The 17,850-nt window shown below is 35.2% G+C and overlaps 1 protein-coding gene across 4 annotated transcripts in view; it reads right to left on the reverse strand.

Moving 5' to 3' along the window:
* Positions 1–17,850, reverse strand: part of NPAS3 (neuronal PAS domain protein 3) — a 588,970-nt gene that overhangs the window by 169,067 nt on the left and 402,053 nt on the right. For all 4 annotated transcript variants that reach the window (XM_021542665.3, XM_021542664.3, XM_077784039.1 and 1 more), the window contains one exon: positions 9,329–9,418. In XM_021542665.3, the coding sequence (XP_021398340.3) occupies positions 9,329–9,418 (90 nt within the window). The remainder of the gene's footprint in view (positions 1–9,328; positions 9,419–17,850) is intronic.

Raw genomic sequence — 17,850 nt, forward strand, 5'->3', positions numbered from 1 at the left:
AGTGTGCTGTGTTTCTTCTCTGTCTTCCTCTTTGTCTGCTCACACTAGTGAGGCATTTCTTTTGTCTGTCCCCTCATACCAATCTGATTCCCCATCCCTCCAATATATGCTGGTGTGTCCTGTCTCTAAAGGGAAGATAATTCCTGCTCTTAGACAGTCTTTTCATTGTTGAAGGAAGAGATTTTCTTGCTTGCCTTTTTGCCCTAGATTTCTAACTCTGGGCAAAGGAAGTTTGTTACTTCACTCTGTTGCCACGTCTGAGCTCCTGTCTGGGAAAAATGAATTCCCAGTTTCCTATTAACTCATCAGGTAGAAGTACCCTTCTGCTGCATGGCTGGTTTTGGCTCTGCCAGCACTGCTAGAGAAGGCCATGTGATGGGATGGATTCTGATGTCAGATTTTGATAGCCTGGCTTGTAAAATGGCTTTAAACTGGCTCTTCTGTGGATTCATCTGCAGAGGAACCTTCTGTGGGAGTGCCATGAGAATGATAAGTAAACATAATCCATGTGGAGCTGAGTTACTCAGGATAAATACAGACAGCTCTGAAGGTATGAGAAAACAGCAGAGAGAACTTTTAATGTGAATGCTGTTAAGGAACTCAGCTGAGCAAGTAAGATAAAGTACTGGTTCACAGTAAGCCTGATGAGTTTTCCGCTGCTCTGTTCCCTGTCCCCTAAGTGCAGAAAGCAACCTGGGGCTTTCCCTTTCACACTGCAACTTAAGCAGGAAGCTGCTGTCAGCTGCTGTGCAATTGGAAGCACGGGCAGAGGATGTCTCGGATGGCATCCTGGTTCAAATGCCAGAAGGTAGCACAGGGAAACATGGAGTTAAAATGCTAAGCAGCATAGGTCTATTTTAATACTGAAGATGAACAGGAAGCGACAAAAGAATATAGATTAATACTGGAAGAGTAATAGCACATGGACATGACTGCCTTGAATTTCCATTACAAACCTTGGGGATTAAGCACCATTAGCCTCTGACTTGGAAGGATCTCTTGACTACATTCCATCTGTGGTGAAGACACTCTCCATAGAATTTAGAATGCTCCTGTTCTCTTACCAATCCTCTCTTCTCAGAGTAGTATTACTCTGTTAACTCTGACTGAAAGCAGAGAAAGTAAACTCCTGACCAAGGCTGTAATAATATATGATGTTGGCAAAAGCAGAATAGGATGTATTTCCTGTCCTTTTTCTGAGCTGCTTCCTGATCTCGTGCTTTCATATGCAACACCTTAGTTGGACTGGTAGAACTGTCAGTGAGGATTTGCAGCTTAAGATATCACTGAACTGAACTGAGTTTAAAGTAGTTTTTTCATATTTCATTTTTGCAGCATTTTTTTCAGCTCAGAACCATTCAGTGATTGTGTTTTTAATACATATGGGCACTGTTTTATATCTTTCATAACCTTAAACCAACCCTTGAGTATCTGTGGATTGACCCACCCTTCTCAAGTGCTTGGAATGGAAGTTCTGTCATGGAACCTCTACTGCTTCTCTGCTGCAAATCTTGAATCATTTCATACAATGGAAAATATTTGTGTCATGACTTTCAGTTTCCCTGACTCAAATATGGATGTAAAAGAAAATCAAAGTTTATAATCAGTGCATTTTATAAGCAATGAAAAGCATATTTTCTTACTATTAATCAAAATCTATTAATAATAATTTTGTTTTAGAAGTGAAATTTTCATCACTCATGAACAGAATGATGTTTTGAACTTACTCTTAAAACTTTTATTTGAGGGTTATTTCTCCTCTGATGTGCCCGGAAAGCATGGAAATTACCTTTAGGGCAAATTTGTATGTTTATCACCAGTACCTGTTTTTTTTTGTTTTGTTTTTTTTTTTTTTCCAATTATTCCACAGCTGTTTGTTTTACAGAATATTTTCCAATTTCCACATGAATATGTTACAATGCAATGCAAAGAAGATACCAAAAAGTACTGTGTAGCTAATTTGGATAATATGAATATTAATTCAGGAAAACTTTTAAAATTTTCTTTAATAGGAAAGAGAAACATAAAATATCTAAATTGTCTTACCCATTTTCCCCAGATATTTTGATTAAAATAATCTGAAACCATTGCTTCCATCAGGAAGCAAATGGTCTGATTGCTAATGTTTCACTCTTGTTCAGTACTAGAAAGAGTTAAGAATTGCAATGAAAATACAATTTTTTTTTCTTTAACAGCAAATGGTAGAAATTATTAAGCGACATAAAAAGTCTTCAACCTTTAAGTGTTAAACCAATGAGGCTACATTTTATTGCATGGAGAATTTGTGATTCATTTTAACCAGCGAATCCCTTCTGCATAAAGGCTTTCAATGTTTCAGCCTCAATGGCTGGTAAAATATGTTCAAAAGAATAAATAAGGGAAACATGATTCTCATGTAAAACGACATTCTGGATTCCTTTAGTTAACTCAAAAACAGACTATATTCAGTGGAGCCTATAAGACAATTCTGTTGGCAGTATTTAAGCACACTGTAGAAGAAGAAGCAAAACAATGTGATCAGTAACAATAAGTTAATTTCAATTTAAAAAAAAATCATTAAAGCATCACCATGTATTGCATTTGGACTCACTACAAAGTGACAGTCAGCGGATTATTCCACAGATTTCTAATGCTGAAAATTCTGATGGCATTTACTAGCATAACCTTTCAACTCTGAGCACATCAATAGAGGCAGACAGTGGTTTGAAATATGATTCCTTGCAGATAGCATATCCTCATTCATCTGACTGTGGTGCTCTGTGCTCCATTGCACAAACAGCGGCTCACCCACTTCTGAGAGGACACTAATAAAAAAGGCATCAATTTTCAGCTCTAGTACTACTGTGATCTCTTTATATGTTCGACATCCAACATTAAATTAAAATGCTGTTATAAATCCTACTTTCTGAATCTGGAATGAGTGTTGGGTTTTTGTCGCATGAGACTGCAGCAAATCTTGTCAAAAGCAGGGAAGCACGTCTTGTTCACTCAGAATTAATGTTGTGGATGAAAGAAGGAGGTAAAAGAGGTTGAATACGGTGAACTGTGGGTGTCAAAGGCAGTGGGTAGAGCAGCTTTGGGGTACCAAACAGAGCATAACATTTTCTGCTTTCAACAGATTCCTAGTCAGTAATTATAATTAACACTTACTAACTGCACATGAGGAATAGTTTGTTCATTACGTAAAGCACTTTAAAAAAATCCTGCAAATTTTAAAATGCTGTTACTCATCATGATTTGGGCAATATTTTTCTCTGTGCAAGACAAAACCTGTTTATTAATAACCAGATGAAATAGCCTAAGTGTTTTGGACCTCTTCATGACCATACAGTGAAGGTCTATGCAAAATTATGCATATTGATGTTGATGCTCAGGACTTCTGTCAGGTTGTCATTTGCACTTGAGTTGTCTTTAAAGTTATTGGGTTGAGATAGGGATTAAAAAAACAAACAAAAAAACAACATAGAGAAAAAATGATTAGATGCCGATATTAAATACTGTGAGGATGGCAAAAATAAAGCTGTGAACAGTGAGTGCGATAAAAGAAAGCAGGTGGGATGTTTCTGCTATGTAGAAGAGTGCCATATATTTTGGAATCTTTCAGCTGTATCTGATAACCTCTAATGGCAGGTATCCTTTCTCCTTTAAGAGCTAAGCTAAGCTACACTGAGAAGGCAATAAGGTCCTCAGCAAAGATACTGTGTCTATAGATATTTTCCCTCGTTCAGTTCATTCATAATTATGAAGAAAAGAAACAAGCTTGCCTTTTTGGGGGTGGGGGAGTGCCTTCAAGAGTGGTTCAATATCTGGATCGAACAGAGGAACTTTTTCCCCCTAAGGATCCTGCCTGAAGAAACCTTGACATGCACAAAGTCAGAACCTAGACAAAGTTGCCCTGGTGAGAACGATAAGGTCACCCGTGGGATTGCTGAGATTATCTCTGTCAAGCACTTGGACAGCATGCAGTCAAATGATGCATCATGCAGTCATTTTCGGGGGGGAAAAATCAATTTCTTCAGCAGGTCGCTATTTGCTTTTCAAAGTGCCCTTGTAGGCCTTCACCACCAAGCATTTATCAATTTAAATGTTGTAAATTGATAATGTGCCACTGTGCCTTGTACTGTTTCTGAATTATTTTGATACTTATATTTTCTTACTGCTCTCAAAATCCTCAAAGCTGCTCTATTTCAATAGAACTCCTCCCTTGTTCACTTCTTTTAGTATAAAATACAACAGTAAATTAATATTCTTACACTGAATATTAAGGGAAAAGATATTTAAAGCCCCACATGATCAACACAGAATTTCCCAGGCTTTTATTTGCTCTTTTTAAAGGGGAAAAACTTAAAAAATTATCAGTGCTAGTGTACCAATTTACTGTATGAGTACAAGTGATCATTTTATGTAGAAGTATTTAAATTCAGAACACTAAAACAATGACAACATCACAAAAAAAGAGTAAGGTGACAATTGGTTATTGTCTAGTTTTGCTTAAAAAAATTTCAAGTTCTGGATTTTTAATTATTTCTGCATTATTATTATTATTATTATTATTATTATTATTATTATCATTTTGTTAATCAAATAAGAGGAGAATAAGACACAATTTACAGAATCAATGCAAGTGTCAAGATTGCTTTATATTATTTTTTAAGCAAACAGAGCACAAAAGCAATCCTTTAACCATCTACTAACCTCAACTTGATTTGCATTGAAAAACAGGTAGAGCATAGTTGTTGAGGTTTGTGCTTCGTAAAAGCAAAAGGAATACATGGCAGTTGCAAAGCATTCTTAACCTCCAGTGATTTATTGGCCCTCAGCCAAGTTATCAGGGGAATCTAATTCTTCTTTATTATTCAAATAAACCACATTTGGCACCATGGTTCCTTTTCAGAATAGCTTCACAAATAGAATGAGTACTGTCATTTATTTGACCTTGTACTTGTGTGCTGTAGCTATAATTTTATTTGCCATTTCATAGAACAAATGTACAGAAAGCCAAAATAAGGAAATATGTTATGCTACTGGTAACAGAGTAAACATGTAATATACTTGTTGGTTTTGCCTGCTTTATTTTCAAATGTATACATTCTCAAAATTTTATTCTTGTTTTCTTTATTTTTCATCTCTATTATCTATCTCTTATTACACCAGCAGCTGCACTGTTCATTTTTAGTGAGCTCTCTTTTCAACAGGCCAATCTGCTCTGTGTCCTGGGCAAGGTGGAGCAAAGGTAGGAAATATTTTACTTTAAGACGTGGACCTCACAGGCAGGAAACAATACATACCATCCTTGCTGAGTACAACTATTGTAAGAGATTATTAAGAACTTGTTTCCTGAATGCAGAAGCATCCTAGCCAGATTATTAGCTCATAACTTTTTTTACTGAAACTGAAACAGCATACGTCAGGTAATTTTATCTTTTCTGGATAACACATTTTTATTCTATCTGTTTCTGGATAGACTTTTCTCCCTTTTTGTTACTATGTATGTTTCATCATGTGTTTGGTCCAAGCCTCAAACACAGACACTTTTCAAGAGAATTGAAATCTGTTAGGGAAGCACTCACACTGACTTCTAAGTGCTGGAAGGAGTGGTTTGAATGTCTCTTCAGTGGTTAGCCATTTTCTGTTGAAATCTCATCCCATTTCTAAAAGAACATCAGGGACTGAGTGTTTCAAACATGGAAGTTACCCTGATATCAAAAATTACCTACTGACTTGGAAAATGCATGGGACTAGATATATATGAAGAAAAAACATTTTTACATCACTACAGAGATCCACTGTAAAAAGATGTTTTTATTGGCTAAACCACCACAGATCATGTTGTCCAACCCAAAGAAGAAATCCTGGCCACACTACACATTTCTAGACATTTCTGGGTCTTTCAACAAATACTACAGTCCATAAAAGAACTGAAAAGTATGTTCACCTATTTCAGCTTGCCTCAAGTATAACTGAACTATTACAATACAACTATTACATAGTCTAAAGCCAATATACATAGATTCTTTAACTGGGAGATTGTTGATCCATTTCTCTTGCTTTGACTCTTTACCTTCTCTCACTTATTATATTCAGCTAACTCTCATTTCCTAAACTTTGAAATGTAACTCTGTTCTCTGAAACTGATCAGATTGTAATTCCACAGTGCAGTCTGAAATATATATCTGCCAAATTAGCTTAAAATTCTTGGTTAGAATTAGCGTGAAGATAAATTATGCAAACAAATGATTCAAAATATATATGTTGATGGGTGTCTACATATAAGTTATATTCATTGTAATGTCAAAAGGGTATTTATTGCAATTTTTGTTTACTGTTCAAATATACTGTTACTTTTGCCAGGGGTAACTTTATTATCATAATTTTCAGGCTACCTTCCAAGATATTGTTTTATCAGATTTGTTTACTATTAGTCCTGCAGCTATCTTAGAACATTGGCATCCATTTGTTTTGCACCACTGGCTCTAAATGTTCAGAAAAGAGTAAAATTGACTACCATAACTGTTGTCACCTGCTGAGATTCAATACAAGAACTATTTTCCTTTATCTAGGAGACATGAGATTTTGCTTTTCAAATACAAAATATAATTTACATTATTTCCACGCATGCTAGTTAAAAAATAAAAACTAAAACAAACAAACAAAACAAAACAAAACAAAACCCCAAAACCCCCCCAAAAAAACAGACCAAAACAAACAAACAAAAAAACCAAATAAAAAACCCAAACAAACAAAAAAAACAAAACAGCACCACACAAAGATGCAGTCTTAGAGAAATATTTTGACTAGAAAGTAAGACTACAAAGGCAGCATTAATGAAGCTATTTCAAATAATAATGTACATCATAATGCCTTTAAGTGCAACACTGCCTGGAGGTTCTATATAAATATAAAGTTGTGGAGTATCAGCATAAGGTATATCAATGTTTACTTGCAGTGCGAGAAATACAAAACCACATGTATCACATAGCACCAACCCAGACATCCAGAATTCACAAGAATTTTAAGTTTGGTATGGTGAAAACTGTAGCATTTCCATTTACATTTGAGATTTGGTTCTAGGGATAGACTTGCTAATATTTTTAGCAACAAATAAGCTTTGGCTAGTGATTTAGTAGGATGTAGCTACAGCACTTCTTTTAAAATTATTAAGAGACTAGCAATATAATGCTGTACCAAGAGAACAATATATCAAAAATATATAAATACTGTAGGTCTTAGAAATACAAAATGTCTCCATAAAGACAGAAGAGAAGAAAAGCAAAAAACTCAGGCATTTTAGTAAATCTCAGTAAGTTTAACTTATTATTCTATAAAAAAATCACAGTACTGGTTCTGATTTTTGGTAGTTTTTCCATCAGTACTTTCAGTGGTGAACACATGGAAATATTTGCCCTGATATTTCCAATACTCTAACATGCAAAGAAAATTGCTTCATTTATCTGAACCCTTTCTTGAAATGTATATGGATCAAGATGGAGTGTAAAGTCTTAACAACATGATGTGAGTTCAGAGTAAGGAGAGATTTATCAACTCTATAGTTTGAAAGACAGTGGCAGAAAATGCTTTTAACAGGAGACTAACATAGGGTTAAAGCCAAATTTTTCTTGAACAGATGATATTTCAGATGGCCACACTATTCCAGATGCATCAATTTCCTTGAAAATCCAATCCATATATGTGCATATGCTGTGCTGGCAGGAGGACTGACTGAAATGGCCAAAACCCAAGAGCTAATATTCTTTTGGCCAGAATAATGCAATTATTATTTTCCTAGCTATCAGTCTAAGCATACAGAGCCATCTGTTATGCAAAGCAAACATACACATCTCAATTACAGAAAATGCAGTTGCCTTGACAGAATTTGGATTACACCACTAACCAGGGCTGTAAAATTTGTTTTAAGCTAGTGTATAATGGATGCCTTTCAGGAGTTTCCTAATTAGCATTTACCTGCTTAAACTAATTATCCATCCTTCTTCTTTACTGGCTTATTAGACTTTGTTGGATACTATGCATAAACTAGATTAATATGAACATAAGACAATAATAAACATTAAAGTTCCAATTCTTTACTGTATTAGCAACATGGTGGTGCACCAATTTCAAAATGTGAGATTCTTGCTACTAACTCCCAAACAGATTAAGTCAGGGATTAAAGTCTATTACAAAACGAGGGACTTTAATGAGAGACAAGAATAGTGATATGAGCTAGAAACAGCTCTTGTTTCCATTTCTATCATTGGGTTTGCCAAAGCCAGCACAAAATAACAATTACTGAACTTACTACAGCCAATTGCTTGCATGTCCTTTGAGGACTTAGTGAGTCCCTATTCATATTCTCACCTGATACTATTTAAAATGAGTCTTTTTTTTTTGTCACCAAATATTAAATCTTCCCATTTAATTGTTGGTGGGGTACAGAAAAATGGACAGTAAGTAGCCTATGCAAATAGTTGATTCCTCATAGCTGTGAGGTCCCAATTTAAAGTAGCTGAAATAAGTATTATTTCAGTTTTTCTTTTCCTCCTCAGGGTGACTGCAGTAGAAGTAGATGGTCACTCTCTGAAAATCATCATGCAAAATATTTCTGCTTCATTTCTAAGTGAAAGCAGAAAGAATCTATCTTGCCTAAACATTTCTGAATGCTGCAGGATTAGGAATAACTATTAACAACTAACTTGTGCTCCACTTCTGCCCTGCCTTTTAATCTTTGAAAAACAGTTGTCAGCAATTAAATGGAAAAAAAATAATCTCAAACTAAAAACCCCCAAATTACTATATTTTATAAATTCATCTTTTCACATTAGTGAGCACTGGTGAAAGCATCAAAATGTGTCCTTGTTGGAACCCTCCCTGCAAGACATTTTAATGGCCTCTTTCAGCATTTCTTGACTCCAAATGACTCCCTGTCATCGTGTCAGCTCCCTGGATAATGCAGGGTACTCCATAAACATCCAGTAATAGGACACAAGGGAAGTACTATTAGAGTGTCCCTTTCCTAGCAGGTATAGAGGTTTAAAGTTCAAAACAACTGAGAAAAGAAACTTCATTTGTTCTCAATAAATTAATAATGATCCTTTGTGGCAAAAAGTTTTCTTACGCATCTCAGCATCCAGTACTATAGACACGTTTTTCAGCTGTGTCTCAGGATGAACAGGATGCAACTTTAAACAGCTAATTCAATAATCCATGGAAAACACAGGAACCAAATTATTATTTCCTTAATAACAATAAACAGAAGAATGCATCATACACAGTTATGTTCTAAAATTGAAAGCAGGTAAGTTATGTTCTAGAATTGAAAGCATGTACTTACTTGGGACAGGCCTAAATAGATGGAGACAGTTTCTGAAATGTACAAAAATTTTCCTTCTTGATTTAGTGCAAATACAAATCCATCCAGGGACTACAGAATAAGAGGAAAAAAATAAGTGAATAGATTGATAAAGAATTACAAACTACAAATAAAAATAGATTCAAACAAAGGCATCACAGAATAAACTGAGGAAAATATTCTGACTTTTGTGAGAGTGTTTTTAATTTGAACTCATAAGACAATTTCTTTGTATTCTGTCTACACATTAATAAACAAAATATGAGTATATTACTACATCTAAGTTGATGAGTATATTACTAAGTTATTTTACTGCCATGCTTATATCTGCCATATACTGTATAAAATTTATCTAATTTTCTTGATAGAAGAAATATAAAAAAATAATTTCTTTCATGAAGAAATAAATAAGGAAAACAAATAACCTTCCAATTGAGCAGCATATATAGAAAAAATCACCCCCCATTGCTCAGAATCAAAGCAGAGAATTTCCATTTCCAAAATTCAAAAGGAGAAAATGAAAACCCTGCCATCACTCAAATCACTGTGGACCTCAATAATTTGTAAATTAATTGAGGATTACACACACATGCACACACATGCACGCACACCATTTTCCTTTTGTGAGACAACAAAGCCAATCAGCAGATTACTGTCAAATGTGTTTACAGCTTAGGTCTCTAGAAATGCTATGAATTTCATCCTTTTGGTGTAAAAGTCTATATCTGATTTTTCTTTGACAGGTTCAAGTCTTTGGATGTGGTTTCCATTGCAACTGCAAAAATCAAAATACAATTACAAAAGCAATTAATGCATACCTTTTGAAACATGAGTGAAATTAATAAACAGAGGACTACATTCTAAACTGACACATGGTAAATCACTCCAGAAGGGAGTATACTTCTAGGAATAAGAGTAAATCTACACTAGGAAGAAACTACCTTTATACACCATCCATGTCTTTACCTTTCTGCTTTTTATGAGGATGATATTTGGCAAAAAATCATAGACTATTGCAAAAGTAAAACTACAACACTCTAGAAATTAGAAGTGCTAAACAGCTCAGAAAGTATGAAACAGTTGGGAGGAACAAGGAAAAATCCCCAAAATCCCATCCCAAATATCTCCTTGTGAAAAAGAACATGTAAAGGAAAAATTAACTGTAGCATTTGAAAGATTAACCTTGTTTTGGAAGGAAAAAGCACATAAATTTGATGGAGATACGTGATGACAAAATCATGTAATCACTCCTTTGCAAATACAACACAGTGATTTCTGATGGATTTTAATATTTTTATTCTTCTGCTTCTTGACTAATTTCTAACAGGCTGCTAGTCAAAAGCTGTCTTTGGCAAAAGTTCACCCCCCTCTGATGTAGTAGGTGCTGGAATTAGTGCAAAATCTGAGTTTTCTAAAAATAATAGACTGCATATTGGAAAACAAACCCTCACTAAAGACACTGCATTAAAAAAGACTCTAATTTATATTTATGAATTAATAAAAATGTAAATCTGCATGGATCTCCTTCATGTAAAAACATTTATATTATGCAAGTAATTTATGGCCTCTTATAAATCATCATAATTTCTTTCTCAAATTATTAACATCACTTCCTTGAATTTTTAACATCAATAACAGGTGGAAAATTTGGAACAGTGAAGTTCAAACTTAGATCAATACCAGGACAATCAAAACCTTTGCACATCTGATCTCTCTCACTATGTACAATCTCTTATTCAGAAAAGCAAATCTTTAAAGGTCTTAGTTAAAGTGCTCCTGATTCTCTGTCCCATGTTCCTTTGAGGAAACTTTAAGCCTCTGTTGAGCTGAGAACCATGAAACTGTTTCCCTGGCCACCTATACAAAATTCCATTCTCTACCAACAAGAAGAAATTGTCACACTGACTCAGACTAAAGGCCTATCTGCAGCAGTCAGTTTCCCTGGCTCTGACAGGATGTACAGAGATGCTTCAGGACAGTGGAATAGCCACACTGGCAATGACAAGTCTACCAGAGTTTCTTACTAACCCCTTCTTAGTAGTTGGCATGATTGTGATATCTTCCTTTCTTGAGAAAAAATGTTTCATAGGTTATTTGTGTATCATATAAAAACAACTTCCATCATGTCAGGTTTTTTATATAGCTTTTTCTGTGTCTCCTTTGCTCTGTTACGTGAGAGAATGACATACAGTTTAAGCACATTTGTGATCTGGTCTGCTTAGCACACTGTATTAGTGTGTAATTATCTGGCATATCTAGACAAAGTTTTGTAAGAACCAGAAAAAATAATTCTCTGAGTCATTGATGTATTTTCTGCTTCTTTTATACACATCATCTTATTTAGGAATTTAGGCTTAATGAAACAAGTTTGAAGAAAGCTTTGAGTACTGATTAAGCTCAGTGTAGTTTTGAAATTGGCTGAAACCAGTTTTGGTGGAAAAAATATAAACAAACAAGCTATCTCTAGCTGACATAGTTCAAAGAAATTTCAGCCTCCACAGCTAAAGTTTGAAAGTCATCAGCAGCTGGAAGGATGTTGAAATGAGAAGTGTTAGTCATCTTAAGCACTTGCTACTTTTCCTTGCCATTAACTCTGATTCTCTCCTTTCCTTTAAATAGCTTTACTTTATTAGCTTTATTAGTTTAGTCTTTTTTTTTTCTCTTTCTTTCTGGAAGAACATTCCTTACTTTTGCCCCTAAGTTTTACAAGTTAGGTAACTGAGGAGGCACCACTGAAGGACTGGCAGGGCCAGTGCAGCAAACCAACACCTTTGGACGTGATTAGTCACTTCCTGTGCCATAACATTTGTTCATTAAGCCAGCTGAGACTAATGAGTCATGGTCCTTCTTTCTCCATTTCTTTTTCCATCACTCTGAAGCTATGCTTATGTGCAACTACTGACCAAATTCAGCATTTTGTTCAGTAGAACAAAATGAGGAAGTTTATTTAATTGTATTTTGAAAGAGCCACCGACTAACAGCTAACTGACACCTAACTCCTACCATGCCCAAAATACAAAGACCTTAGAACAAAAGCCCCAAGTACTAAGCTCAGAATCCAATACCCAAGAAAAATGACAATAAAAATGGGAGGAGAAATAGCCATCTTCCAATGCAAGGCAGTTCCTCCCACCAGTATGAAAGGGTTGAGACAGACCACTTTTGTGACAATGTTGTTGTTCCCTTTACAGGTCAAACAGTAGTTCTGAAGGACTGCCTCATTCGTTATTCATAGGTATTATTTATGAATATTTATTATTTAAGTAATGCGTGTTGAAATTTTTCAATTTTTCATAAAGCGTACGTCCTTTGTGCATGCCAAGAGAGCAGCAGACATCAGAGAAGGTGCAAGGCAACATAACACAGGTTATGTTATATACTGGAGAAGTGTATGTGATGCCACTGTATACTACATATTCACAAACAATTTTGTTTTAATGAGAAATATCTGGAAGTATTATTCATATTACTTACGTATAACTAAGGACAAAATAAATGGAAGAAGAGTAGTGGATTGAGTCAGCTTTTAAATATCACTTTTGAAAGGAGCACCACAGTGCTTTCCAGCCAGAATTTCTGAAGAGTTTCAGTGTAGTTCACAGGCAGAAGGTTTTCTGTTTTGGACATTCCAGAATTAACTATAATATAAAAATAGGGTCTGAAAAGGTAACTGTGTTTTCTTAATGTCCTATTTTCACAGAAGGAAAGACCATGAATACAAGGAAAATTTTCTTGACTTAATTTCTCTCTTTTATATTATAAAGTAAATGAAGTTGACTGTAGGTTTATGACAGTCAACTATCTCATCTAGTGTGGCAGCTGAGAAAGGGTCAGGGTGACCTCAAATGCCAATTTTGAGCACAATCCAATTTAAGGTAGACTGGCAACTTCTTGTTTAAAACTACACTTACTGGCTTTATGCAAAATGTGATTAAAGCTGAAGCTCTCTATTACTTTTGATTTCAGAAAACCATTATGTATTATGCTGTTTCAATCACCACAGGCTACTTTTTAATTTATTTTTTTTTAACTGCCCCACTGTTTTCAACAGGCGCCAATTAAGATTCTGGGGTCAAAGGGTTAATTACATCTTCTTACCCACTATGTAGAATTTTCTGATTATTAACCAAGGTTGGATTAAGATGAAAAAGAACCGACACAAATGTTAATGCTTGCCCCTCCTCAAGAAGATTTATCATAATACCATGCTGAAATCTATATGCTCTCTTCAAAGCTGTTAAAGAATGAAATCTTGAAGGGAACACTAAAATAAATGCTTTAAAGACATGCAAGTATGTGATTTATTGAAACAGTTTTATTTTTTCTGAAAACTGTTCTAAATTAGCCAGGCACGCCTGATACAAGTTTCTCTTTGTCACATACGAGCAAGTCAATGTGGTAGACACGAAGGAAGTGAGACTCAGATTTAAAAGTCACTAGCTACAGCACCCCAGAACAATAATGCAAATTATTATAATTTATATCCTCTGACATCAGAATAATACAAAAATGTAAAGCACAGATTTTTAGCTCAAAATACTCACTGCCTTTTACAGTATTTGAAGCATAGTGAGGTTATTTCCTTTCAGGATATGAAACCTAGTGTACCACTTTGACCGAATATGCACTTATGTATAATGCATCATAGTAAATGGATTTATATTTGTCAGAGGAATTTTGTCCCAGCCATTTTTGCATATTCCCACTACAGGCAAATTTAATTCACTGGATTCTTACTACGGTGTCCTTCTGGAGAATATCCTCATATTTCACACTATCCATGAAGTCCCTAATTCTTTCTAGTGTATTCCAATGCTTAAAAAAACCCTGTTACCCTGACCTAAACTACAGTTAGAGTGAAGAATTACCAGTAGGCTGGGTTATTTTAATGACAGATTATTTTAAACTAAGCCTTCACCATCTGTTCCACCCCCTAATTATGAATGCAAAAAGGACATATTTCACAATTACATCAGTAAAAAGTAAGATATACATGATTTAAATGCATGCATGTGTTCTTTGTCCAATGCAGCATGCATCTGTGATGCTTTTCTCATTCAGGCTCTGATCAGGAGTTAGGGGCTGGAGAAGGGAATGTTCCCCCTGATAAAACAGACTAATTGATATACTAAACTTATTCCTGGAAATCAGATCATCTTAGTTAGAATTTTTCACTCTTATAACATAGTGATATTATAACTGGAACTGAGCATTTATTTAAGGACAAAGATAGTCACCAATTAGACATACAAAATTCAATAACAGCAAAAATATTTCACTCTTTTATTAAAAGACAGGATGCAACTTACATTTATGAAAGAACATAGTCCCTCTCTTATAATATACATACAATTCCATTATTTATTTATTGAGTCACAACATGGCTTAAAAATATGATTTATTAAAGAAGGAAACAAAAAAAGCAAGTTTCACTTCAACATGGCAACCATTTTTGGATGGAGGGTTAAAATGAAATAAAAGGCATAAATAATGGCTAATAGAAATCTGGCCTCAATATCCATCTTCTGTACTCTCATTATTAAGATATCAGAGCAATATCCTCCAGCAACCTCAACAAACATGCAAAAGCATAACTACTTAGGTGGAAAATCTGACCTTGGGCTTTCACAATTAAGTACTATAAGACAACTAGAGTATTGTGCTGGGAAATAGGATTTTACATGGGATATATTTGATACACATGAATAAAAATGAGCAACTGAAGTTTGATCATCTAATGACTTACACAAATCTCTAAAAGCCTTATTTGTCCTCTTCCATCTTTTTAATCCCTTGCAAACAAACAAACAAGCCAACTCCAAATAAACAAAACAAAACAAAAAACCCACCTCCAAACAAAAGCCCAAATAAAAATTTTTGAAATAGGCATAGGAATTATTTCAGCCTTCCTTGGGCTACAAGCTTTTTGCCACTGAGCAGAAAACATACAGAAATCCCAGTTTTCAACTCTCATACTGCTGCCATTTTTTCAATCACAGTCCACCATAACAGTTATATGGCTACATGACCATAGAATCCTTGGGAATTAATGACACATACTTGGCAACAAGGCAGCATGCATTTGGCACCAAAACAACTACAGTAAAAAAGATGAGGTAAGAGGACAAACTCAAAGGATGTGGTTAGCACGGACTTTGATGCCAGCTTCCTAATTTGTCATTTTCGTGCTCTTTGCTCGTGTGGTCAGGATGTAATTTATGACAACAAGGGAGTGCCAAAAAATAAATTTGTCAATAATAAGGAAGTCTGCTTTATAGCTCAAAGCCAAGAAATGAAGGAGGAGGAGTAAACTTTACTGATTCCCTTGATGCATCTTTCACAGACTTACAGAATAATTATGTTTATACATCCAACCAGCAAAAACTTGCAGTGGCAGTTTTACTACTTGATTAGAAAAAAGCATAAGTTATTCCAGAACAGAACAATTGCAAAAGTAGAAAGTGTAGAAGAGAAAAGTTTAGAGGCAAGAAAAATACTTAAAGGTGACAGTCGAGTTCTTAAGATGTATTCCCTGGACTGTTCGCTGACAATATATTGACAAGTATCAGAGGTAAGTTTGAGAATCACAGCAAGATTCTCTAAGTGATGGACAAACCTCTAAGTGATGGATGTTCAAGAAAAAAATCTGAGATTAAAAGTCTGACAATTTTTTGAGTACAAAAGCAAGACATGGCTTTTAGGAATCTCTGCCACATAGACAGAAATATTATTTTTTTTCTAAAAGGCCATTCTATATTGCTGCAAAATCTCAAACCACCCTGGGAAGTCATGTATTAAAGCACTGAACTTTTATCTTTATGATTTCTAATGATTTCCTAACCTTTCATTATTTAGGATTTCTAGAGATCCTAGTGCTGGTTCCAGACTCTTTGGACAGGCGATTGTGATGCCAATCACTGCATGCCATGTAATGCAATCAGGTTTATTTATTTAGGATGAGACTTGTCATACAGAGATTACATTATGTATCTCTTCCCCTGAGAAAGTGATCACTTCGGGTCAGGATTAAGTGTACATCTGTGGACTGCCTTTGTTTTGAATCCATAGTGTTTGAATGTAAGTGGTTCCTGCCCTTTGGTGGTACAAATATCACAATCAGCTATGCCTTTCTGCACTGAGAGGTGCTGCCCTGAGTAAAGGATTTGACAAAGCATGTACCTACATAACATTTACTCAATAAGTGCCAAAAGTGAAAGAGCAAGGTGATGTAGCAGGAGGAGCTAAGATATACAGAGCTGGCAGAATGAGAGCTTGAGTCCCCAGACCTGCACCTCAGACCACACAGCAAGAGACTGTGGGAACCTGATCTGACTGAAACTTTAGACAAGTAGAAGCAAAACTGATTGTGGGAACAATAAGCATTTTTGTGAATGTTACTGTTTCCCAGGCTGCAACTTTGAAGCCCTTATATGTTACATATAAATATTTCAGTTTATGTAAGCTCAATTCAAATTGATCTTATATTTGTTGTGTATTTGCATGTTTGGTTAGCTTTATTGTCAACCTACACAACCTGACACTATGTGAAAACAAACAGATAAAGGTAGATAAATATCAGTTGTCCAAAAACCTAGGTGAAAAAACTAAAGGGAAATATTTTTTATAGAGAGTTAATCTCACTCTTAAAATATCATCTGTGCACTCAAGAGGTACTCAGATGCTGTGGTGATTGATCCTGACAATTGGCTTGCTAGAATTCGACCTCTATCCCAGACCTGAATATGTGTTCTCACTTGCCTCACACAATTTCATACATATGAAGCAGAGATGCTGTGTTCAAGGAAGAACAGGATGAGGGGCTTGTGTTTAGCATATTTAATCTATTATATGGCACTACATACAACCAAAATAGATTTGAATGAGAAATTGAGTTCTTTGACTAGCATATCGTACTGATTTATACTCTTCTGGAAAGAAGAACATCTTGAGAATACTTTCCAGACAATGGAATACAATACAGATATAATAAGAACACAGAACATTAAGAATAAATCCATAGTCTACCCAATACAGTGCTGTTTCTAACTGTAACCCTTTAAGTTACATGGAAAAAAAAAATAAAACTCATGTTCTTATCTTCAGCCTCTTATTCCATGTTATAACACAAAGAAGACAGAATCTGGTCCTAATCTGCTAAGAGTTTCTCCAGCTGTCATTAATCCTTGAACTAATGGCTATACCCATTCTTCCTCCACCTATGGGAGTGTGGAGCAGTTCCACACACATGTTCCCTCTGAAGTCTTCCAGGATCCATAGGTGGGCTAAATTAAAGCTTCCATTTGCTTTTCCACTAAAAACCAGTACTTAGAAGCCTCCAGAATTGTTTCTGTCTTTTGAATCCCTAATCTTGTGATTTGAATCCTTGAATCTGGATTGACACAAATCAGAACATGCTAGTTACTAGAAGCTGGGTTTATTGAGACATGGAAAAAAAAGCGAGCAGAAAAAAGCCCATAAAACTATAAGCCCTTAAAGTTTGTATT

Source organism: Lonchura striata, chromosome 6, assembly GCF_046129695.1.
Source record: "Lonchura striata isolate bLonStr1 chromosome 6, bLonStr1.mat, whole genome shotgun sequence".
In the NCBI taxonomy this organism is placed as follows: Eukaryota; Metazoa; Chordata; class Aves; order Passeriformes; family Estrildidae; genus Lonchura; species Lonchura striata.